The sequence below is a fragment of the Engystomops pustulosus genome, chromosome 1 (genome assembly GCF_040894005.1).
Source record: "Engystomops pustulosus chromosome 1, aEngPut4.maternal, whole genome shotgun sequence".
NCBI classification, from domain to species: Eukaryota; Metazoa; Chordata; class Amphibia; order Anura; family Leptodactylidae; genus Engystomops; species Engystomops pustulosus.
In genome coordinates this window covers 69,502,482-69,527,887 of record NC_092411.1, presented here as the reverse complement: position 1 = coordinate 69,527,887, position 25,406 = coordinate 69,502,482, and the positions used below count along the sequence as shown (strand labels likewise).

At 41.7% G+C, this 25,406-nt stretch overlaps 1 protein-coding gene and 1 long non-coding RNA gene across 2 annotated transcripts in view; one reads left to right on the top strand and one right to left on the bottom strand.

Moving 5' to 3' along the window:
• The window catches only part of ABCB9 (ATP binding cassette subfamily B member 9), a 48,816-nt gene extending 29,933 nt beyond the window's left edge, over positions 1-18,883 (top strand). Inside the window, exons 8-12 of the mRNA XM_072144095.1 lie at positions 3,721-3,909; positions 5,661-5,834; positions 6,477-6,636; positions 15,661-15,797; positions 17,420-18,883. Coding sequence (XP_072000196.1) covers positions 3,721-3,909; positions 5,661-5,834; positions 6,477-6,636; positions 15,661-15,797; positions 17,420-17,692 — 933 coding nt within the window. The 3' untranslated portion in view covers positions 17,693-18,883. The remainder of the gene's footprint in view (positions 1-3,720; positions 3,910-5,660; positions 5,835-6,476; positions 6,637-15,660; positions 15,798-17,419) is intronic.
• LOC140122855 (uncharacterized) lies at positions 5,965-25,353 on the bottom strand. Its single transcript, XR_011854383.1, has 3 exons — positions 25,219-25,353; positions 8,630-8,689; positions 5,965-6,182 (listed from the first exon to the last, which is right to left on the bottom strand). It is a non-coding gene; the product is annotated as an uncharacterized lncRNA (long non-coding RNA).
• Between the last annotated feature and the right edge of the window lie 53 nt (positions 25,354-25,406).

Below are 25,406 nucleotides of genomic sequence, written 5' to 3'. Positions count from 1 at the left end.
TAAATAAGCCCCATTGACTTACTTGGGCATATACAGTTACTGAGCTCATGTTTTTATGCTTTTAGTTGAGAATGCGAATGCACAGTATGTACAAGCATTGTAGTGCAGCTCCTACCCTACAGATCAGAGGGGAGGGAATGTCTACACCAGTGGTTCTCAACCTTTCTAATGCTGTGACCCCGCAATACAGTTCCTCATGCTGTGGTGACCCCAAACCATGCAACTCGCAGTAAAAACACAGTAAAATTTCGGCTCCGATGGCTTTAGGCGACCCCCGGTTTTGGTCGTTCGACCCCCGCTGGGGTCCCGACCCACAGGTTGAGAACCACTGGTCTACACATATCTTAGAATTGCTAGAGTGATCAGAATTAGGGTTGTATAATGCATCAAAACTTCGACACTTATGCAATACTTTCAGAATGGTTCAATACCATTCTGTCAGACTCCTAGTGTCTATCTGCAGGGGAATCCTCAGAGGAGACATCAAGCAGGGAATCCTGTGTATAGATGTGTGGAGTCGAGAAATCCTTTGAATAGATGTGTCGGGTTAGCGGCAGCACAGGAGCCACATCCTCAGGGAAATATCATAAACTGTCCATATATGGTGATTCTGCATCTCCCAAGGCTTCCCCATACACAAGGGGGGAGATTTATCACTGCTTGGTGGAATTAAGCAGTGGAATAATTGCAAATTTTTGTGCAGTGCAAGAATTTGCAATTCATTCAGGAAATTGAGCCCCATGTAGGCGTGGAGGGGCATGGCGGCCTGGTTTAGTTCCCTAGTTTTTACGCAAAGCTACTTTTCGCATTGCCCACCAGAATAATCAAGAGGCCTAAATCTTCACCACTTGAGACTATAAATTATTTCATGTTATTCAGTAATAACATTTTGTGTGGTTTTTTTAAACATATAATTTATACAGTTAAACTAAATAATAAAAATGTTTAAGACATCAAATAAATTATATATTTTATATTAACATTACCAGGACAACTTTTCACCTCATTACTGATCGCATGTGTTTCACTGGAAACGCATATGCTATTGGGCTAAACCCCGCCCCCAGACATTTGCATTTCTACACACAATGTAATTGCCCCATGTGACCGCATTAAATCCAGGTAATACTTTTCTCTTTTCTTGAAAGTTATTGTATCAGTATCGGGTATAATGATAAGTATTGGTATCATACATGAGTTGACGTTAGCTGGATTCTATACATTATACATAGAATATGAGGGAAAAACTGTTTTCTAACATCTCAAATTCAGAAATACAGAAACACACACACATGAAAAAAATACTATAGGTGTATAAGCCAAACCATCAGGCTATCTAGCACGGCAGCATTATGATGTGAAACACGAAGTGAGCTGTTCAAAACCAATTCCTCTACATCCGAAAATTATTAAAATGTTGCCTGTGTGGTTACTGCATTGCCACCAACCCAAGTCAGTGTAGAGAGGCTGTTCTGTACCCCTAACATAATTATGTCAGACTTAAGCTCATCTATGAAGGAGGATCTAATTGAGGCGATACTGTTTCCAAGAACAAATATTCTTTAATAAACAAATATTTTTGAGTAAATGTTTTGTTTAAAACTGCCCCCCACAGAGTTTTGCATAATTAAAATTTATAAAACTTATAGTTCTAAAGTTGTATTCCAATAAATACGTATTATGTTCTACATAAATATCTTGGTTATTCTATCATAATGGTGTTAAAAAGCCTCATTACAGTTTATAGTAAGTATAAGTATATAGGCGTTAAGGGAAATTGAGGAGTCTGATTCGGGGGTTTGGCTTACCAACTCCACAGCCCTGCCTCTGACTTTCCCATGTATAACAATAAATGTGCACTTTGTTTAACTCCTTTATCACTGTGATACACAGTCTTCCATATGCAGCAGGTGATATAAGTACAGGCAGTCCCCGGGTTACATACAAGATAGGGTCTGTAGGTTTGTTCTTAAGTTGAATTTGTATGTAAGTCGGAACTGTATATTTTATCATTGTAATCCCAGCCAGAACTTTTTTGGTCTCTGTGACAAATGGATTTTAAAAATGTTGGGTTGTCATAAGAACCAGGATTAACAATAAATCTTCATTACAGACACCTGAGATAACTGTTACAGCTGATCATTGTAGCCTAGGACTAAAGTACAATAAATTACCAATATCCAGTGGTCCGTTTGTAACTAGGGGTCGTATGTAAGTCGAGTGTTCTTAAGTAGGGGACCGCCTGTATTGAACATGCCATCAACTTTCTAAACACTGTAAATATATTTTGAAAGATTCTATTGACACAAAATTCTATGTCAGTAACAACACATCTGGGCACATTTACTAAGGGTCCGAATCGTGTTTTTCCGCCGGGTTTACAGAATTATTCCGATTTGCACTGAATTGCCACAGGATTTTGGCGCACGCGATCGGATTGTGGTGCTTTCTTGCGACAGAAATCAGGGGCGTGGCCGTCGGAAAAACCGACAGATTCAGGAAAACCGCAGAATTTAAAAAAAAAAAAAAAATAGCACTCACATACACCGAGACAGAGGAGGTGAATTCGAGCTGGACCGTGTACCAGTTATGTTTAGTCGACCTCAGGTGGAGTGAGGATCCCGGCTGTCTAAACAAGGCGTTCCTCATAGAAGAAGCTGGACACTCTTTCTTTGTGCTAAAAGCATTAAACTTTATTAGGGTGATGCCACACATGGCGTTTGAACCCGTTTTTGGTCCGTTTTTAAGCAGTCCGTTAAAAATGCATCAGTTTTTAAAAATTGCATGCGTTTTTTGAAAACTCATCCATTATTGACAGGTTTTGCCAATTATCTTAATTGAAAATGGTCAAAAACTGATGCGTTTTCAAAAAATGCATGCGCTTTTTAAAAACAGATGTTTTGTTGAAGGACGTCATGTGTGGCATCACCCTTCGGCTGCATTCACACGCTGCATTTTGGTTGCGCTTTCATTGCATTTTGAAATGCATTAGAACAGCTGAGGAGAGGTGATTTGCCTAGTTACATTACTGTTAATATCACGTTTACAAATGCAAACAGTAATGTAGGCAAATCAACTCTCCTCAGCTGTTGTTTCAAAATGCAATTAAAATGCAAAGTGTGAACGCGCCCTTACTGAAATAAATTTCCTTTGTCAGTAATGACAGCGTCACGACACCTACTTTATGGATAAATGGGTTGCTTACATTTTATCATTTACTTTATACCAAAAAAGAAACCGTAAAGATAGCATGGCATTTGGAGGGCTCCCTAAACCAGCATGAGATCATTTTAAAGCTTGCCTCACCGTTCTACAGGTGGTCCTTGGATAACTCTTATGATGAAGTTATGTTCTTTATACTTCCAGATTATTTCCCAAACAGTGCTCACTACAACCTTCAGTAGAGACATATCACTGGTTTTACCCATCATGAGATGTTTTGTGTGTTGTAATGAGACCTCTTTTCATAGGACATCAGTTTAACCAGCTGATATAATATAGCTAGACTTCAGCTGGTGTCATGACTTCCCACTGATTTTCTTCACTTCTCTTGTTCAATATTTTTCCCTTGTATCATACGCCATCATTACACACAACTTATGTCTGGAAACATTACACTTTTAGTATAATTAATACAGAATATGTAGACATATTCTCTTTCTTTCATAAATACTGTACAGTTTTGTGAATGTTTGTAATGGTTTTCTCTATTTGTTGTAGTCCATTGGATCAGTATATGGAGGGTTAATGCAAGGAGTTGGTGCTGCTGAAAAGGTTTTTGAGTTTATAGATCGTAAACCAAAAATGGTTAATGATGGAACTTATGCTCCCGAGCATTTAGAAGGGAAAGTAGAATTCCGAAATGTCACTTTTGCATATCCTACAAGACCTACAACACAAGTACTAAAGGTAAGTCAGATACTGAGATGAATTTCAACATATCCAATTCTTTTGTTCTGAAAGATAAGTTGCTACCAAAAGTGTCTGGTAGTGGCTTCAGGACACGCTTGCAAAGATCTATCTGTACAGGTGTATCAGAAAATATAAAGTGTATGGCCATCTTAAAAAGGGGTGTCTAGCCGTATAATGTTGGTGACAGAGAATGAAAGTTCTATGAGTAGTGGCTGGCATTCTTTATTGCAACATTGATTTCAATGAATTGAAGCTTATATGTAGTTTCATCTTTAGGGGATGCTTGGTGTTGCATCCTGACCAATCAAATACTGTAGACCTATTCTATGGTTATGTTATTAATATTTTTAGCCTGGAAAGTAGTTGCTACATTCTGTTGATGATATTTATCTCCAGGTCTTAAGGTACAATTCCTTCCAGATTATTCCTTCTCTATTCCTTACCGTAATAAACATTAGATATTTGTTGGATCATATCAAAAATTGTGAATAATCTGCTCAAGGATTGTGAGGATCTGCTCTGCAGACAATTGCAGTAGTAAATAGTAGCATAGAGATTAGATGCAAGTGTGAAAGTTAAGACGTTGTGCTTACTTTTAAACATGGTATTTTTGGGGTACATTAGAGAACTGCAAGAGTATACTGATTATTCCTGCTTCTCATTTCCCAGATTTTCCTTTGCCCTCATCTAATTAACTACCAGTAATATGCAGTCGGTGTAGGTCTGCAGCAAGACAGTCATTTCTTTCATTGAAAGAACCATCAAAATATCTTTCTGTCACAGAGCACAAAGCGGAGGTTCAGTGCCTTTCTGCCTCATAAAGAGTGCATTGCCACAACACAGCGTACTTGTGTTTCACTTCTGGAGACAGTTGATAAAAGAAACCTGTTTTTTTGCAGAGCATATAAAACTACTGTATTCAGGAGGATTATATTTTACATCCTGCTCTTTTATCTACGGTTTGCTTCAAGCCAAGAATTTTTTCCAGTACCTTGTAATAATGTTATTGGCCCTGATGAGGTATAGCGTGCCAAACTTTATTGGAATCATCATAAAATTGACTGTAATGATTAGTTTGCTGGAAGTTTGTAGAAACGAAAGATTGTTCCCAATATTTAGACTGTGTAACTGTGCCATTGTTTGTTAGCGGGGTCGTCCACTGTCCCCTGGGATGTAAAGCCAAACAATGAAACCTTAAAGTGGAACTAGTGCCAATGAATATCTTATATCTTTGACACTAAGACCCCTTTCTCACGAATGTATGCTTTTTTTCAGTCATGTGTTTCAGTGTAGTATTTGGCCGTATATACATTATATATTTTAACCATATCTGCACCATATCAGTTCCGTATCCTTATAAGATATGGTGGGTTGTCAAATGATGTTACTAGCTTGCTCAACCCCATAATTCCTGGATATTACACATGTTTATGTCAGCATACTATGCATAACCGTATGCAACATGCATTTTAATTGTTCCCATATTCTTATATGGGTTTGTAGAGGATGGAAATACAGAAGAAAATGGGAAATGCTATAAATTTTTTTTTAGGTCTGGCTCATGGTACCGTATGGATGACCATATTGCCCATTAGAGTGAAAGTGCCTTATGCTACTCGCATGAAAACTGTATGGTATGGGTAGCACATGGCCATTTTAATACGTTCGTGTTAAAGGGGCCTATCCCTCTCATGCATCAGACTACGCAAAAACTTGTCGTTTGTAATGTAAAATTTTATTGTATGTAGAATCTGTCCTTCACACTATATCCTGGAAAAATAACTGCATTGGTGGGTCCATCTGGAAGTGGGAAAAGCTCTTGTTTGAACATTCTGGAAAACTTTTACTCTGTGCAGGAGGGAGAAGTCTTGCTGGATGATGAGGATATTAAGATGTATGACCACAAATACCTCCACACAAGGGTATGTGATTCTATACGTGTCTATCTGACTACTTTATTAATTTGTATATATTAGAGATTTTATTATAAGCTTTCTTGTGCAGTCGGAAAACCTTTGGGGTACCTTGACACATAGTGGAATGACAGCAATCCTGCAGACATTAGGCAAACATCAGAAACCATATAGGTTCTTTAGGAGATTTAATTGCAGTAGCCACCTCACTTATCAGCAATGACAACGATCATATAAAAGTAGATACCACAGAGAATCCACTGTCTGTATATGTGATTCAGCTTATCCATCCCCCTCCTTTCTATCTTCAACACTCCATCATAGTCGTCAATTGGGTCATCTGTACAATTATTGTACCTAGGGAACAGGAACAGAGACTGTTTTAGGCTTATTGTCAACAGTTAGGAATAGGGTACATTTTTCTTTTTATATAAAGTAAAATCACCAAGAAGTCTTTAAAATTATTATTCCAAAAAATTGGTTATTCTTGTTAACTGGGTACACACTTAATGATAAATATGCTATAGATTATAAATGTGAATCTGTGGTAAATGGGCTTCACAAATAAGGTATTCATTATATTAATGCTGCTTATAGTCCTGCATGGATTGTTTCACATTTGGTCTTCTGACTTTTTTTGTTTATTCATAGGTATCCATGGTAAGCCAAGAGCCTGTGCTGTTTGCCCGTTCCATCCACAGTAACATTTCCTATGGACTAAGTTCTGTTCCCGTGGAAGTAATTGTAAGCGCTTCCAAAAGAGCGAATGCTCATAATTTTATCACAGAGTTTCAGAATGGATATGACACAGGTATATATCTTTGTAGAGTTTTAATTGTTGTTATAACTGTGTAACATAATTGAATTTATTGTATAAAAATAATAGTGCATAGGGAGATGTAACATTGGTGCGGGTAGAATGTGTATTATATGAAACATAATACAGCCATTGGGCCGCATTGTTAAGGCCAGTGACTATTATGCCAGTGTGACCTTCTATGATTGGTGTGCGGGTGTTAGTATGTAGGCCTCCAGTAGTAGATCAAGCACCCTCAATGCTGTCCAGGGTTCGTAATAGCAATGAAACTACCAAGATGGCACCGGTGCATTTGCTTCCTCCACGCCTGCTGCTGCCGGGAAGCAGAGGGAGATAGCAGAGAGGCTGGAACGATATGCAGGTGACACCTTTGTACACAGGGTGAATTCAGACTGGCCTGCTTCTACAAGACCCAGTGAAGTTCGGGAGCCCTCATCAGATGCTTGTATGTCAGATGATCAGGAGATGGAGGTATGTTCGAGCTCTAGATCAGCCAAGAAGTCTCCCTGCTTCAGAGCCTACCATATGGAATGTGTTAAAGGCTGTGTCCAAGCCCTATGTATTGCGGCATAATGTACACAAAATTTCAGAGAGAACAACAGAGCTTGAACACGGCTCTCCTGACCTGGAGGATGACATGGCTAGGAGAGCTTCCAAAAAGGCACAGCAGGAGATCATGGTTTTATGGGACAAAACCGATGATCTTGAAAATAGGGCCAGGTGGAATAATGTGCGGCTGGTGGGATTCCCGGAGAACGGGGAATTGCAGAACCTAACTGCATATATTGAGAAATGGCTCCTGCAGTTATTCGGTAAAGAGGCTCTATCCCCACTATTTGCTATTGAGAGCCCACTGAGTGTCGTTGTGCCATTTACCTCCATGGTTGGCACCTAGACCTATACTCGCTAAAGTTTTATATTTCAACGTTCGGGTGCTATTCTGCGCATGTTGAAGTCCAAAAAGGATGTGCTAAATTTAGCAAGAAGTGTCTTAGTGGATTGCAAGTGCTTTGCTCCATGATATTTCTGGCCTGGGAGAAAATTTGGGAAGTATGTCTTGATGAACCTCCGGTTCTCCTGAGGAATAGAGTGTTAATAAGTGGGGGTAGCCCTGATGCGTGTTGAATGACGTAGGTTGTAGGCTTGTAATACATCTATATGTGTAATATTTATCTTATTGAGCCTTGTTCACCCTGTGCCGTGCATAGTATTATGTAAATTGTTATGTTTTTGTCTTTATGATCCGATTCATAGAATGGGACCTGGTGAAGGGAGGGGGAAATTCTTTTGTATGTTGTTTAAAAATCTTTACAAAAAATGGTCTGATCAAATTATTGACTCATTGGACCAATCTCTAGCTAAGTATAAAGGTTTTAAATGAAGGGACTTGCTATGCGTGTCCCAAATTTCCCTGACAGGTCCTCTTTAAACTGAAGCATATTCAATCAGTAAGGATCAAAATGTGTTTCGCATGTAAACAATGCAGTTGTTGAAGCACATTTTCAATTGGGCCAAGCCCCTCCATGATGGGTTGTCTAAACTCAATCTAACCAGAACATGTGCATTAAGTCTCAAAGAAGCTAAAAAAAAAAGACAGCATCAATAAAACTTTTTTTAGGTGAAGGCTTCTATTTCATAGTACTGATAAAAAGTTTATGAAGCTAATAAATCTGAGATATGAATCAAATATAAGCCGGCCTGAATGCAAATTCAGCAAAGCAGAAAACGGTCTTCGCTATTGTAAGGTTGTGTTTCAGTTACATAGGGAACATGAGAATAGAAATGATGTATGTGGGAAAATCCTAATAAGTGATCACCATGTTTTGTGAAAAAGTGTGAGGTTTGTAGGAGGTGTGGGTATGATAATGTTATAATGATTATTGCATCCTTTATTATTTCTGCTCTCATTTTTGAGTGTAACAATTTTCAGCTGTGTAAACTGTATTGTTTGTAATTGTAGAAGGAAAAATGGTGAATTAGTACTCACCGGTAATTCGGTTCCATTAGTTCCCCATGACCGCCCCACCTGGAGGATGCCCTTTGACCTCTGTAGGGACAGGAAAAAGATAAGTTAAAAGGACCCCTCCCACATCCTCTCGCTAGTAACTACCAAATGACATACATTATAGCAACAGACATAAGGCAACAAACAAGGCAGGGAATATATATGGGCTGTCATGGAGGACTTATGGAAATCGAATTACGGGTGAGTACTAATTCACCATTACCACTTCGTCCCCATGACGGCCTTACCTGGAGATTTACAATATATACGGTCTCATATTAACGGTGGGATAACATCCTTTGGCAGAAAGGTTCTGCAGGCAAAGTCTCCAATTCTTCTAAACAGAATAACAGTATTCTTGGATTTTAGTTCTAGCATGGAAGTTTCCCATGCCTTTTTTTAGCAGTGAGTCTGATTTTCTGTCCATGGGGTCAAGCAATTGTGCTCTTAGCTCGAAGAGTAAGTCTGTTTTTTTGACCACCTTTGTAACATGCACTAGAGACAGGTATTCTTTTCTTGGGGTCCCTCCATTTATCAGTGGTGTCATTTAAATAAAAGACCTGTTGTCGCTTGGCCTTCAGTCCGCCAAACAGCTTGTCTTCTCTGGACTTTGGCGGGATAATATCCTCAATTTTGAGAGTTTGTCTGATGGCTTTTAATAAATTTTCTAAATCTTCCGTCTGGAATAAGCGTCTTGAGTCTGTGACTTGATTCATGAGAGCAGTCTAGGTCTTCAGTCATAACTGACATGACAGTGTTTCAGAGTCATTGCCTCAGAGATCGAAGATTCTGGGTCTAGCCTTGGTTTTTTACATGGAGGGTTCTTGATAATAGTGGCTGCTACGGAAGAGACTACCTTCTTTTCTATGAAAGACTTGAGCTCCATGAAAGAACCTCTTTCTTTTCTAATAAAGTTATCAATACAAACTTTACCAATTATTTTTTTGGGTATGAATTAGGCTTGAATGATAACACGTTACATTTGTTTGTCATGTTTGAAAATGGCACAGAAAGCCCCCAATGCTCCCCGAGGTCCTCAGCCACCTTGCTTCTCCCTCCCTCACCTTCTAATCACAGGAGCAGGTCACTCGTGAGATAAAGCAGTGGGCTCCATAGGGTGGGGGAGAATGGCTGCAGCCTGTCTCATCCCTGCCACCAACACACTGTAACAAAAAGCTGCAGATTTCCCACATTACAGTCTTCCAGAAACAGTGAGTGAGTTTCTGTGTGAAGTTTTGAAGACCATAATCCATACCTAATACATGAAATATACTTGTATAAAATGTGTTTATATGTGTATTTTTGTATGAATACATGTGGCGCCATAGTCCTAAGAATATACCGTATATACCGGCGTATAAGACGACCTGGTGTATAAGACGACCCCCCTACTTTCCTGTTTAAAATATAGAGTTTAAGATATATTCGCCGTATAAGACTACCCCTTTTCCAACGCATACAAAACACCGGTAAAAATTAAAATTATGCCCCCCTCCCAGTAGCCATAATTAATGTCCTGCCCCACCTCAGTAGCTATAATTAATGTCCTGCCCCCCCAGTAGCCATAATTAATGTCCTGCCCGCCCAGTAGCCATAATTAATGTCCTGCCCCCCCCCAGTAGCTATAATTAATGTCCTGCCCCCCCCCCCAGTAGCTATAATTAATGTCCTGCCACCCAGTAGCTATAATTACTGTCCTGCACCCCCAGTAGCCATAAATAATGTCCCCCGCCACCAAACAGGGCCCTATATATTTAAGCTAAATAAAAAACATAATTCTTACCTTATCCCGCTCCTCTTCGTGCTGCCTCTCATCAGGGGATCCGGCGCAGGCGACGGCTGATGACGTGTCTGCAGGTCAGGTGCTGGGTTATAGACCTCAGCAGACCCGGCGCAGGCAGGCGCGTCACATCTCCTGCGTCAGCGATGGGGTCGATGGCGGGTAAGTAGTGTGAGGTGGGTGGGACGGGGGCGGATCGGGGGCCCGTTCTAATTTAGAATTATGACAGCTCCGGGCACTCCCTGATCCAGCGCAAGGACCAGATGCAGAATAGTCCGTGCACTGTAACAGGCAGGCCCGCGGCTGTCACAATTCAAAACAGCTGCCCGCTGTGCTGCGCCGAGTTATCAGCGCAGGGGTCAGGTGCGGGCCTCTGGCTGACCGGCAGCGGAGCTTCGGTGGATCGCGGGAAAGGTGAGAAACATTACCGGTGTATAAGACGACCCCAGACTGGACAGAAGATTTTTAAGTCTTCAAAAGTCGTCTTATACGCCGGTATATACGGTATCTATTATTATACTATTATTTCTTAAAGAGGACCTGTCACCCTCAAAAACTGCACTAGGAGCTGTTACTAAAGTAAGCATCTCCTAATGTGTTATACGGCTAGTGTTATCTGAAACCTCCGATACCGCTAACAAACACAGCTGCGCTTTACACTAGAAACGCTGGACCGCTCTCAAAGCAGTCCGGCGTATTCATGAGGGGGAGGTTCGGGGAGCAGTCTCATCCCTGGACCGCCATGCGGTAGTCACTGCCCTTAATCCCACCCCCTCATGAATACGCAGCTCTGAGAGCGGTCCGGCGTATCCATGCGGTAGTCACTGCCCTTAATCCCGCCCCTTCCTGAATACGCAGCTCTGAGAGCAGTCCAGCGTTTCTAGTGTACAGCGCAGCGGTGTTTGTTAGCGTTATTGGAGGTTTCCAGTGTAACACTGCTGCATATGTTTTGTAACATCTCCTGGTGCCGTTTTTGAGGGTGACAGGTTCCCTTTAATGCTTATGTTGTGTTACCTTTTCACGCTGGAAAAAGATGCATTTTTTAATGTTTTGTAAATGTATCAGGAAAAAATACATGCATTTTATACCACAACTCATATTAATGTTTTCAGATGTATTTTTGCCTGATGTGTTAGTAATGCATTTCAAAACTAGTGCATCTTGTGAATCTCGCCTTAAATAATGCTTTATATAATTACAACCCCTGCACTTGAAGGGTGGGTTTACATGTGGTGATTTGGGGATACGTTTTACATGTTACCACGTTTTTGGCTCCATTGAAAGCGTTTTTCTTCATAGCTGGAAGTGTAAGCAACAGTGCTAACATTTCATAGCTTCTTACACTTCCAGCAATGAAGAAACATGCTTTCAAAACAGGCAAACGCATGGTAGCATGTGAAAAGCATGTGTTCTAATGCATGTCTAAACACATGCCCAAAACGTCATGTGTGACCACATCCGCAATGCATTTAAAAGTGCAATACAAAACACTGGCTGCTTGTTGCCGATCACATGCATTTTATAGGAAACGCAGATGCGATCAGGTTAAGGGTGCGTTCACACGTTGCAGTTAAAACTGCATCACAATCAGCTTTGAGGTGGTTTAGGGTGAAGACACACATGGCGTTTTTGGGCCGTTTTTACTAAGTGCGTTTTCAGATCGTTAAAAACGCATGCGTTAAAAAACGCATCCGTTTTTAAAACGCATGCGTTTTTGTCCGTTTTTCATTGCGCAATTTCGGGAAAACGGACAAAAACGCATGCGTTTTTAAAAAACGGATGCGTTTTTTAACGCATGCGTTTTTAACGATCTGAAAACGCACTTAGTAAAAACGGCCCAAAAACGCCATGTGTGTCTTCACCCTTAGGCTGGCGCCACACGTGGCGCTTTTGTCTGCGTTTGCGAACGCAGACAAAGTCGCGCCCACCGGGGCGGGCCTCGGCCCGATCGCATCGGCGTTTCTATGGAAACGCCTGCGATCGGGAACGAGCCGCCGGTGTTTCGTGTTAATTTAACGCGAAACACCGGCGTCTCGTTCCCGATCGCAGGCGTTTCCATAGAAACGCCGATGCGATCGGGCCGAGGCCCGCCCCGGTGGGCGCGACTTTGTCTGCGTTCGCGTTTGCAAACGCAGACAAAAGCGCCCTGTGTGGCGCCGGCCTAAGGTGTAGTTTTGTCAATTGAACAGGTGAAAGGCATGAACTGAATGAGTGAATTTGATTTTGAAGGGGAAACCTGTTCCACAAATGTCATTCACCTGTTCAGTTTACGTCTTTCACCTGTTAAATTGACAAAACTTCACCTAAAACCACCTCAAAGCTGATTGCGATGCAGTTTTAACTGCAACATGTGAACACACCCTACGCCTTGCCCCTGGAACTTGCATTGAATTTCTAAATGCATTGCAAGTACCATGTATGACCACACTCTTTTAGGATTTTAACACCACTGGTATCGGTCCAGTTATTTTGTAGTAAAATACCTACTCACTTCACAATACTATTATGGTGCAGGTATTTGTCTTTTTTGGGGGAAAAGAGTTGGGGCATGTTAAAGGGTTTGTCTAGTTTTAGCATTCTACATCTCTGCTTGCTGTCATTTTATAGGAACCTTTATTGTTTATTTCCTGTGATGTCACATTCCCGGTCATGTGATGTCACACAGGTGCAGGGCTCGTTATATCCCCGGTCATTTGATGTCACACAGGTGCACAGCTTGTTGCAACACACAGCTCCGATTACTCTAAAGAGCCAATCACCTGTGTGATATCACATGGCCAGGGATGAAAACTTCTTTTGAATGACATCAAGCAGAGATCCATTAGGAACAGATAAAAAAAAGTATATTGGAAAATTGTATACAATTATACAAACAATAATAATTGCAAGTATACTCAGTGGTTACAGTTTATTTGTGGGGTGTATATAAGGTGGTAGCATTCATTTGTGTACAAAAGTGGCCCCTTTTATATCTCTATGACGGCCCAATTTGGGGAGGAAACTGTAACAATACACAGCAGTATATTCTTGACATATGTTGCCAAAAGAAAAAATACATCAGGAATTCTCTCTTTCCTGTACTCCTTGTTTCTCTGCATTTCCTGGATAACTTCCAATTCCCATCCAGACAGAAATGGGAGGAGAATGTAGGCCCCATTAAGGATGATGAGTGGAATGACCTGTTGGATCTGGTACCTAAATTGTCCTCCATCGAAAGCCAACGGTTCAGCCAACTATTCATTCTGTAAAGAGTGTATAAGATCCCTGAGATGTTATTCAGATATAATATACGCCCGATATCACAATGTCATCAAGACAATGCCAACTTGCTACACATGCTCTGGGCGTGCAATGAGCTTGATGACTACTGGAAGGAGGTGATGTGCTTATTATCTGAAGTGTTTCAGATTACCGTATTTTCGCACTATACGGCACACCATCAATAAATGCCTGCTTAAACGTCTAGGTTCATATATAAGGCGCACCTCATTATAAGGATGAATGACCAGCATGTGGCAGACCTGTGCACAGTTCAAGACAGCTGTTGTCTGTTAGTATGGTTCATATATAAGGCGCACTGAACTATAGGGCGCACCTTTGATTTCCGAGAAAATCAAAGTATTTTTTGTGCGCCTTATAGTCCGAAAAATATGGTAACTTCAGTATTGACTTATTATAACTTAAAGGGGTATACCGGGAATATGAACGTCTTACACAAAAACCCATGATGATATAAATAAATGAATACAACAATACTCAATGTCATTAGTCACAAAATGGAGCTTAAATAGTTTGATTTTATGATTTACAAAATTTATGGCCTCTCTAAAGTAGGTGGAGTTATCACTAAGATGGCCGCCACTGGAAACTACAAGTTCCATGATCCTTTAGTTCTCAGTAACTCCTCCTCCCTCGTATGCTCTGCGCCCAGGGATGATGTAACAGGTTTTCTTGCTCTGTTACCATAATAATGATGTGTAACTGCCATCACCACAACACTGTCCATACTGGATGCACTGCAACCAACCGACTACAGCCAAACGTACTAGTGATCACATGACCTGCCCAGGCAGCTGCAGGACATGTTATGTAGACATGTGACCAGCGGCCATCTTCTGTCCTGTGTATGCTCCGGAACGGACCGCGCAGAGGAAATTAACGAACTGATTAAAGGGCCAGTAGCATTTTAATTCTTCATTACAGTCTATGTCACCAGCATTTTCTGCTAAAATTTTAGATAACAACTAATTACATATTAGCTTAATTTTTGAGTACCCATTTGTATATGGATTATGCGGATTCCTGGAATACCCCTTTAAGTATTAACTTAATGTGTGTTCTGGGGGAAATGCCCGACATGGAAGTCAGTAGTCCGACTACTAGTGTGGGGATCCAGAGCGCCTTATATTAGGCACGCAAAGAGATGCTATCTCACTAGATACGTGGCTCGCCTCCAACTATTAGGGAATACAAAAATCGCATGAATAACATTATCAGGCTAGAATATGGGGTCTATCAGAAGAGCAAAACCACTCAAGTAGTTGAAGTGATCTGCTATAAAACAGAAACTAGCTTATTTGGCTACTTAAGTGAGATCGACATAATGTTAGAAGTACTTGAGACCTTTTTTCTCAAAGGAAGGTAGCGGGACCCTTCTGCATAATGACAGTTCCTGGGCGTGCCTTTTTGCTATAGGGTGTGCCATATGGAAAGGCCTGTTTGCAGGCAGAGGGGTGCCAGATCAGGGATGTGGTGGGTTGGGTTTAGTAAGGAGGGGGAGGGATATATGGGAAGTTGTTTTACTTGTTCTTTATGTCTCCCGGCTGCATCCGGAGCGTAATTGCATGTTATTGGTTTCTCATTCTCCCCGGAGTAGCCCAATTGTGTCTTTAACCCTAAATGAAAATGTAAGGCCTAGAGGAGCTACTTTGCCTTTAATAAAAAAAAGTTCTGATTTAAAAAAAAACAACAAATATATATATGGCTTGTGGAAGGAGGGGAGTGAAAAACACCCCTGGACTTCAGGGGGTTAAATAAAAAATGCATAATGTTTTTTTCATTTGCTTGGAATCCTACAGATTTGCTACAGTGCTTTGATGCAGCTCCCTTCAAAGTAGGTGAATATGAGCGCTGCTGAGTATAGGATGCCTATGTTCTTGGAATTGCCAGGTTTTTAAAATAACTTGTTGCTGAAAGAACTTCTATCAATTCTTGTCTTTTTTTTGTGCTTCAGAAACAGGAGAGAAAGGAGCGCAGCTATCTGGGGGTCAGAAGCAAAGAGTTGCTATTGCTAGGTCTTTAATTCGTAACCCTAGGGTCCTTATTTTGGATGAAGCTACCAGTGCACTAGATGCAGAGAGTGAGCATGCGGTAAGTGCATGGCAATTTTTAACTACTTTTCTATAGCATTTCTAAGTCAATATTAATTTTTTTCATCCACAAAATATAAAAGCTGCAAAAATGTTACAGGTGTATTCACACTGTGAATCAAATGTGACTTGTATTATTGTAGGAGTAGGGGGTGTCTTTGTCATGGGTGTCACAGTATTAGCTCTCTTGTCCGATACAGCGCTTGGACATTGGGACAGGTGGGCTTGCCAGGTGACCGGAAGTTGCCAGAGCTAAGGTGCCGTGCCTCTGTAAACAAACAACAGGCACATCAGCGACAGATAATAATTATTTATATAGCGCCCACATTACGCAGCTCTGCATAGAGTTTGCCAAATTGGTCCCTGTCTCTAATGGGGCTCACAATCTAATCAACCTGCCAGTATGTGGGAGGACCCGGAGGAAACCCACGCAAACATGGAGAGAACATACAAACTCTTTGCAGATGTTGACCCTGGGACATGAACCCAGGTCCCCTGCGCTGCAGGGCTGTAATGCTAACCACTAAGCCACCGTGCTGCCGCTATAAAGATAAAGCCCCCTCTCCAGCTCGCCTAAAGAATTTTTATGGAATTTGGAAAACCCTTTTAATATATAAAGCTGAGTGTATGTGTGTGTATGTAAGTCCGTTAAAGGAATCGGCACCATTGGCATCCCTGTGACCCAGGGAACGTCTAGATTTTGGATCTAAATTTTCACCCTGCGCTTTCCAAAATACACTTATTAACTACCATATACAGGAGCCATTGTCTGCTGCTGTGGAAGTTAGAAGCTGAGCCGTGATTGGTCAACATTTTGCCACAGGTCATTAATATAAGCTCTGAGATTTGATTGGTTAGTATAGGCAATGAGTATAAGACATCTTATGTGTGAGGTAAGATGGATAGTGATAGAGGCAGGGAGAGTGAGATACAGAGAGACAGGCAGGGTGTGAGTGAGATGCAGGGAGCATGAGTGAGTGACAGAGATAGGCAGGGAGAGTGAGTGACATGGGGATAAGCAGTGAGAGTGAGTGACATAGATATAGGCAGGAAGAGTGAGTGAGTGACAGAAAAAAATAGGCAGGGAGAGTGAGTTACAGAAAGACAGGCAGGGAGAAGGTGTGTCATACAGAGAGACCGGCAGGGAAAGTGAGTGAGATACAGAGAGACAGGCAGGGAGAGTGAGTGACAGGGAGATGGGCAGGGAGAGTGAGTGACAGGGAGATAGGCAGGGAGAGCGAGTGACAGGGAGATAGGCAGGGAGAGTGAGTGAGAGACAAACAGGGAGAGATGGATGCATACATAGTTATAAAAAAAAATTTGATAACCAATTCTATTTTGTTATAGCTAAGAGCAGTTATTTACTATCCTGGGAAATGCTGGGATATCCAGCTTGTATATTATATAAATGATATAATAATTGAATATAATTAAATACATTAATTGTCGTGTTGTATTACAAACAATCTTTTGAATTGTGTCTGTGTGATTTGGTTTTTATGTGCCTCTTAGGGTTTCTTTTATGTTGCTGATAATCTTGAATAAACATGAGGGACTCGCGTTTTAGAGATTTCACACATATGTGCAACACATAAGTAACTGTTGATGATTCATTCTTCACAGATCCAGCAAGCGATGAATAGCGATCTGCAGGGCCGCACAGTGCTAATAATAGCACACAGGCTGAGTACTGTGGAGAAAGCACATAACATCATTGTTTTAGACAGAGGCAGAGTGGTGCAGCAAGGGACTCACAAGGAGCTGATGGAAGAGGGTGGACTTTATTTCCAGCTTGTTCAGCGGCAAGTTTCTGGCTATGGAGATCAAGATGAAGATTACACCAGGTCACTACATGATTGTACTGAACAGTCAAGAATAAAGAAAACCTGCCTGTGAGCTCTGAAATGTACTGACATATAGCTAGCCATCCTTGAATCAGGACTTGATATTGCAAATTATGTGCTGTCATTTACTACTAAAGATAAAGAACCTAGTCATTTCAGCACAGTTGGATTTTAAGCTCGGATAGAGGTTGTGCAATTATTAAGCATAATGTTATAGTATGCCACTGCAATGTTATGTCATAAGGCTACACGTCACTGTGTGGCTCTAAAGTAAGGTAAGACATATACACAAAGTTACTCTAAGAAAGTTAAAAGACTTTAGTTACTTACCGTAATAATAGAAATAACGTAACATTATATTCCTGAATATTCAGTGTATACAGAATATTCAATGAAAAGAGACCCTGGTCTAAAAAATGTACTGACTTTCAACTGAAGTCTTTACGCAGGACTACTGAAGCAAATGATGTTTGCAGATTTTTATAAAAATACAGGCAGTCCCCGTCTTAATAACACCCGACTTACAGACGACCCCTAGTTACAAACAGCCCTTTGGATATTGGTAATTTACTGTACTTTAGCCCCAGGCTACAATGACTTGCATACAAATTCAATTTAAGAACAAACCTACAGAACCTATCCTGTACATAACCCGGGGACTGTCTGTACAATAACACATGTATAGGGAATCCCTATAATTAGATAATTATACTCCTGTAAATATGTAAATCCTAGTTGTTTCTCACATATTACTATATGTTACTTTCCGTAAAATATTTATCTAAAAGACATAAACAATTAACCAGTCTATTCCTGTTATTCTAAACATGTGACACAAAAGGGTCGTGTGCATGGCGTATGTGGAGCTGACCCTTCTTAATTACAAGCAGTTTGCACACGAAAGAACGTGTAACGTTCGACAGAAAATTGGCGCCAAGTCCTTAGTACATTTTTTTTTAATCTTATCATTTATTAACGGTTTTTCTGAAATGGTACATAGAAACAACAAGTACAGTGAGACATTTGGCACATGCGGACAAAAGACAGTATGCCAGCGCACATCAGGCGGTGCCCCACTATGTGTACTTTCATATGAACATTTTGATCTATGTATTACACCCAGACCTTCTGCAATTCCAGCAAACCAAATTTACATGTCCATTGAATTTGATAGTTATATCAAGGTTATGGTGGAGCTCCAAATATTGTGACAGTATACAGTAGATGCTTAATAAACTCATATTTTGGGCATACAAAAGCAATCTCGCATTTCATTTTAAACTAATATTTATTAATGAATTGTATTTTATTTAGTTACTTATTATTAAAATATAAAATATTTCTTTTATACAAATAATACTAAGGTATATTGAAAAACAAACAAAATCTAGTTCCGACGACCCCCGTAGGTCCTCTTCTGCTTCCGATGCTCCAGTCCCTCCTTGGGTCCTTTAGGTCCTCTTCAGGTTCTTCCACTCCTCTACGGGTCTTAGCGGTCGGCCAGCACACAGAACTCCGGGCCGTGAGGGGACCTCGAAGAGGAGCAGAACCACCCGAAGAGGAGCAGAAAAACCCGTAGAGGACCGAGGAGGCACCTGAGCATCGGAAGCAGAAGAGGACCTACAGGGGACGTCGGAAAGGTACCGTATTTTCCGGACTATAAGGCGCACTTAAAAGCCTTGGATTTCCTTGGAAATCCAAAGTGCGCCTTATAGTCCGGTGCGCCCTATATGAGGGCAGCGGACCCTAGTTACATAGGTCCCCGCTACCGGAGACAGCAGATCTCCAGCGGGAACTGCAGACCACTCGGCACAAACAACTTCTGCCGCGTGGTCTGCAGTTCCCGCTGGAGATCTGCTGTCTCCGGTAGCGGGGACCTATGTAACTAGGGTCCGCTGCCATCCTCCACCTCCCCCTCACCTTCCCCGCTCACGTCGCCGCGTCTCGTCGGGTCTCGTCTCCGGGTCGCGTCCCGTCGCGTCTCCGCTCCGCCCCTGGACCTCCGCCACGCCCCTGCACCTTATAGTCCGATGCGCCTTATATATGGAATTATTACATATATAAGGCTCATCGGACTGTTGCGCCTTATATTCCGGTGCGCCTAATGGCCTGGAAAATACGGTAAGTAAGGTGTGAATTTTTTTTATAGACTCAAGTGTAAGTCGAGTTAGGGTTTTTCAGCACAAATTTTGTGCTGAAAAACTTGGCTTATACTTGAGTATATATACGGTATATGTTATCTTTTATCGTAAGTCTAAAAAATGTTCACCTGTCTCATTTTTATTGCTTTTGGGCTTGTTTGATTTGTTTTGAAGGGTTGATTTGTTGGGTTATTTTTGAAAAAATTTTTCTAAGTCACACAAAACCAAAGCTAATGCTAATGTTTGATTTCCTATGCCAGCAGGGGAGTTGTGGTTTTTGCACCAACATTTTGTGACGCGTATTGTCCTCTTCATCAGGTCCTTTAACATAGTACACTGGATGCGAATATGGTCTAGACGTATGTTGTTAGGATAGCAGGGAGCTGGAATAGCGATATTACCTGCTACGGTGGTAGAGCCAGAGCACGGGGCAATTGATGTAATTGATGAGGGATAAACGTAACTGGCGGTAGATAAGAGAATCAATGCCAGCTAGCCGAAGGTAGTGTCGCTTGCGCTGCACGCCAGAGTGTCTCCTAACTATGCATGCCTCTTTTGGGAGTTAACAAAATGCCCCCCGTCCCAGCTAGAGAGCCGGTAGCATCATAGTTAGACAACTGAGAAAGAAGGGCGTCTATGACATAGATCTTTTGGGGGGGGGGGGGATTTCCTCAAAACGAGTCCATTACAAGATAGAGGGAGAACGGATCCTGTTACTGGGGACACCACCAGCTGGTAAGTATCGTGTGCTGTTGTCTCCAATGCAGTTGTGTATATCTGTACAGCTGGTCCACAGCATTGGATAATAATTTGCAGTAGAACTACATGGAATTAAAGTAATGTTGTATTTTCAATATATTTCTTTTGTTGAGAATCATGTTATAATTTACTATGGATTGTTTAAGGGGTTGTACTACAAAATATACTGATCCTCTTTGTCACCGAGGTCTGAGAGAGCTTTGGGATTCCCAACAATCAGCAGTAGTTTATTTAGACTGATGGGTAAGTTATGCATCTTATGCATGGGACAAGAAAAGCATTTTTCTTCAATAAAATAAAGTATATTACAAAGTCTACTGGAATCATCTGAAATTCTAAAATTACATTTAAAAAAGTATTTTTAAAAGCTGAGTTACACTTTTAAGCGAAAAGGAGGATCAAAGAAGCAGGTATCATAAAAATGCTTGGCCACTTACCTGCAATTACACGTCATAGTTTTGTGCCTATTCTTAGCACAAGGTTAGCTGCACAATATGTCAAAGTCCACCAGTTATCAGACATTATTGCTCTAGGGGAGGCTACTACAGTTTTTAATTAATTCCCTACTAGAAAAATGTTGTGGTATAAAGGCATGCACATGAAAATATGTATGATTATTTTTTAATCAGAAATGTATTCACAATTTTGCTTAATCAACCCCTTTACATTTCCCACTGGTCATGTAAATATTGGGCCTGCATCGTCACAAGTGCAGTCCCTTCAATCCCCAAACTACATGCCACGGATCAATGTTATTTTGCTGTAAAAAGGCATCTAGACCCTTCTTGAAGCTCTCTGCAGTCTCTGCTGTGACCAACGCCTGAGGCAGGCTATTCCACAAATTGCTTCTTTAATGTGAGAGAACTGTCAAACAGACGCAGATAGTGCCACCTTATCTTTTTCAAATTAACCTCGAACAACTTTCCACCATGTTCATTGTATGGACCATTTATATAAATTAATCATGCCCCCTCTTAGTCGTCTCTTTTCAAAACTAAATAAATCTAATTATTTTAATATTTCCTCATAACTGAGACCCTCCATACCCCTTATAATTTTTGATCAGGGTACGATCAGGGTTTGGTCAGTGAAAAACGCACACTTTGCATCAGAATGCAATCAGTTTTCAGTCAGAGTTTGTTCAGTGTCTCAGTTTTTCATGCGCATTTTCAATGCAATTTCAATGCTGAGGTCTATCTTTTCTATGGCAATTGATGCGTGAAAAACGCATTGCACTTGCAAGTGTCTCAGAGTGCAATGCGTTTTTGATGCGTCTCCATAGACTTGTATGGTGCGTTTTTCATGAACGTGACTTGCAAAAGTAGAGCATGCCGAGATTTAAACGCGTTAAAAAAAAAAACGTGCGTGTGTGCGTGAAAAAGAATGCAAGTCTGAAAAGACGTATTGATTACAATGGGTCAGAGTGCAATGCAAGTTCTGTGCGTCAACAGCACGCGCGTGAAAAACGCAAGTGTGAAAGGGGCCTTGCAGATTTACTACCCCAAGGACATGTTGCATGTGGATTATTAGTGCCCACATTCAAGTGCATTAATGTACAGATGTCAATCCACATATATTTCCAATTTCAGAATCCAGTAGTGACCAAGGACCAGCTACTATGAAAACATGTTAAAAATAAAAAGGCCTTTTTACTGAGGTGCTTTATGTGCTTTTGGTAGAATCCTCACAATACAACCATGTATATGATCCTTCATGCATCACTGCAGTTTTGGCTTTGTTTAATTTAGTAGTCACTTTTTGATTAGCCTTTGGTCCTGTCACAGCTCTGTAATATCTTGACCGTCCTAATATGAACTACACTGCTCAATAAAATAAAAGAACACTTAACACAACACAATATAACTCCAAGTAAATCAAACTTCTGTGAAATCAGACTCTCCACTTAGGAAGCAACACTGATTGACAATCAATTTCACAGGCACTAAGCAAGACACACTTAACAAAGGAGTGAATCTGCAGGTGGTGACCACAGACCGCTTCTCTGTACCAATGCTTTCTGGCAATTTTGAATGTTGATGGTGCTTTCACACTTGTGGTAGCAGGAGACAAACTCTAGAACCCACACAAGTGGTTCAGGTAGTGCAGCTCATCCTGGATGGCACATCATTGCGAGCTGTGGCAAGAAGGTTTGCTGTGTCTGTTTGGTAGTGCCCAGAACCTGGAGGCGCTACCAGGAGACAGGCCAGTGTACCACGAGACATGGAGGGGGCTGTAGGAGGACAAAAATCCAGCAGCAGGGCTACTATCTCTGCCTTTGTGCAAGGAGGAACAGGAGGAGGACTGCCAGAGCCTTGCAAAATCACCTCCAGCAGCCACAAATGTGTCTGCACAAATGGTTAGAAACTTACTACATGAGGATGGAAAGAGAGCCCGACATCCAAAGATGGGGGCTGTGCTCACAGGACACCAGGGAGAACACCAGGATTGGCAAATTCACCACTGGCACCTTGTGCTCTTCACAGATGAAAGCAGGTTCTCACTGAGCACATGTGATAGATCTGCTGCCTGCAACATCCTTCAGCATGACCGGTTTGGCAGTGGGTCAGTAATGGTGTGGAGTGGCATTTCTTTGGAGGGTCGCACAGCCCTCACCAGAGGTATCCTGACATTAGGTATTAAGATGAGATCCTCAGACCCGTTGTGAGACCATATGCTGGTGCGGTTGGCCCTGGTTTCCTCCTAATGCAAGACAATGTTAGACCTCATGCGGCTGGAGTGTGTCAGCAGTTCCTGCAAGATAAAAGCCTTGAAACTATGGGCTGGCTGCACCATAGACTGTCCAGGATTTGGTGGACGCTTTAGTCCACGTCTGGGAGGAGATCCTTCAGGAGACCACCTCATCGGTAGCATGCTGAGGCATTGTAGGGAGATCATACAGGCACGAGGGGGCCACACACAACACTGGTCCTCATTTTTACTTGTTTTAAGGACATTTAATTAAAGTTGGATCAGCCTGTAGTGTGTTTTCCACTTTGTGGGTGACTCTAAATCCAGGCCTCCATAAGTTAATAAATTTGATTTCCATTGATGCCTTTTTTTGTGATTTTGTTGTCAGCACATTCAACTTTGTACAGAAAAAAAGTATTCAATGAGAATATTATTTTATTCATTCTGAACTAGGATGCGATTGTAATCCCTTGTCCATATCAGATAGACATGTCCTTTTATACATATGCGGGAATGGGGCCTGTGTTATCCTAAATTTTGGAAGTCACATTGTTATTCACTACCCTGTGGATAGAGGATAACAATCACACTTGGGAAACCCCTTAGGCCCCTTCCACACTAGCGTTTTTCACGCGCGAGTTCTGCGCGTGCTTTTGACGCACAGAACTTGCATTGCATCCCATTGTTTCCAATGGGTCTTTCCTCATTTGCGTTTTCACGCGCGTGCTTGCGTTTGCTTTGACGCGCGTCAAAATCGCAGCATGCTCTACTTTTGCGTTTCACGCACGTTTTCCCGCCCCATTCAAGTCTATGGAGACGCATCAAAAATGCATTGCACTCGCAAGCATTGCAAGTGCAATGCGAGTGCAATGCGAGTGCAATGCGTTTTAAATGTATGGGTTGCTAGGTGACATGAATAATTCCCCTGCTCGAGATCGAGCATTTAATTAAAAAAACACAGTGAAGAACAGTGAAGAATAGAATAAAAACAGCGAACACAGTGAACACAGGATCATGTGCAAACAGTGCGAACAAAATAGTATGTGAAGAACAATATATATGTGTGTAAAGAACACATTGCAGATGTTTCCATACATCTGCAATGTGTTCTTCACATATATATTGTTCACATATATATTGTTCTTCACATGCTATTTTGTTTGCACCGTTCTGCGCGTATCTCCCGACAAGTAAGCAGATGTGCCGAACATCTGTAATCTATTCTTCACTGTGTTTTTCACTTAAATGATCCTGTGTTCACTGTTTTTATTCTATTCTTCACTGTTCTTCACATCTGCTAAGGGCACATTCACATGGCCGTCTGCGGGGACGTACATGCAGCCGCATGTACGTCCCCATAGACGGCAATAGCGGCGCGGCGCAGATGCGGTGACACACATGTGTGGCACCGATCCGGCCCGCACACCGCAAAAAGATAGAGCATGCTCTATCTTTTGGCGTGTGTGCGGCCGTGCGCCGCTATTCTCTATGGAGGGAGGTGGGGCTGCCTCCTCCTCCTCTCCAGCACACGGCGGTATGCCCGCACGGAGGGCATACCGCTGTGTGAATGTACCCTAACTTGTCGGGAGATAATATACGCGCGGAACAGTGAAGAATAGATTGCAGATGTTTGCATACATCTGCTAACTTATCAGAAGACATTCTTTTTCAATTAAATAAAACATTGTATTCCCGAACCACGGTCCCTGCGAAAAAGTCCCATTGACTTAAAAAACGTGCGTGAAAAACGCACCGAAAACGCAAAAAACGCGAACAACACGCGCGTGAAAAATGCTAATGACTCCAAGGAAAAATGGAACAAAAACGCAGCCAAAAACGTCAGTTTTTCACGCATTGCACCCTGACGTGAAATGCAACGCTAGTGTGGAAGGGGCCTTATAGTCCCCCTCCCTAGATAGCCTGCACCCCCATGCCGCTTTCCTCACTATGCCTACACCCCCCATATCCCCACTACTCAAACAGCCTGTACCCCAATGTCCGCGTTCTTCTCATGTAGCTTGGATCTCCAACCTCCCTCTTTCGCTCACAGCCTGTGCTCTTATATCTGTCTCCTCACGCTGCCTGTACCGCGTCCCTCTCTCTCCTAAGACAACCTGCTCCCATCCTCCTCAGCACTTTAGCCACTATTAGCCAATAGGCAGCCTTGCTCATCCACAT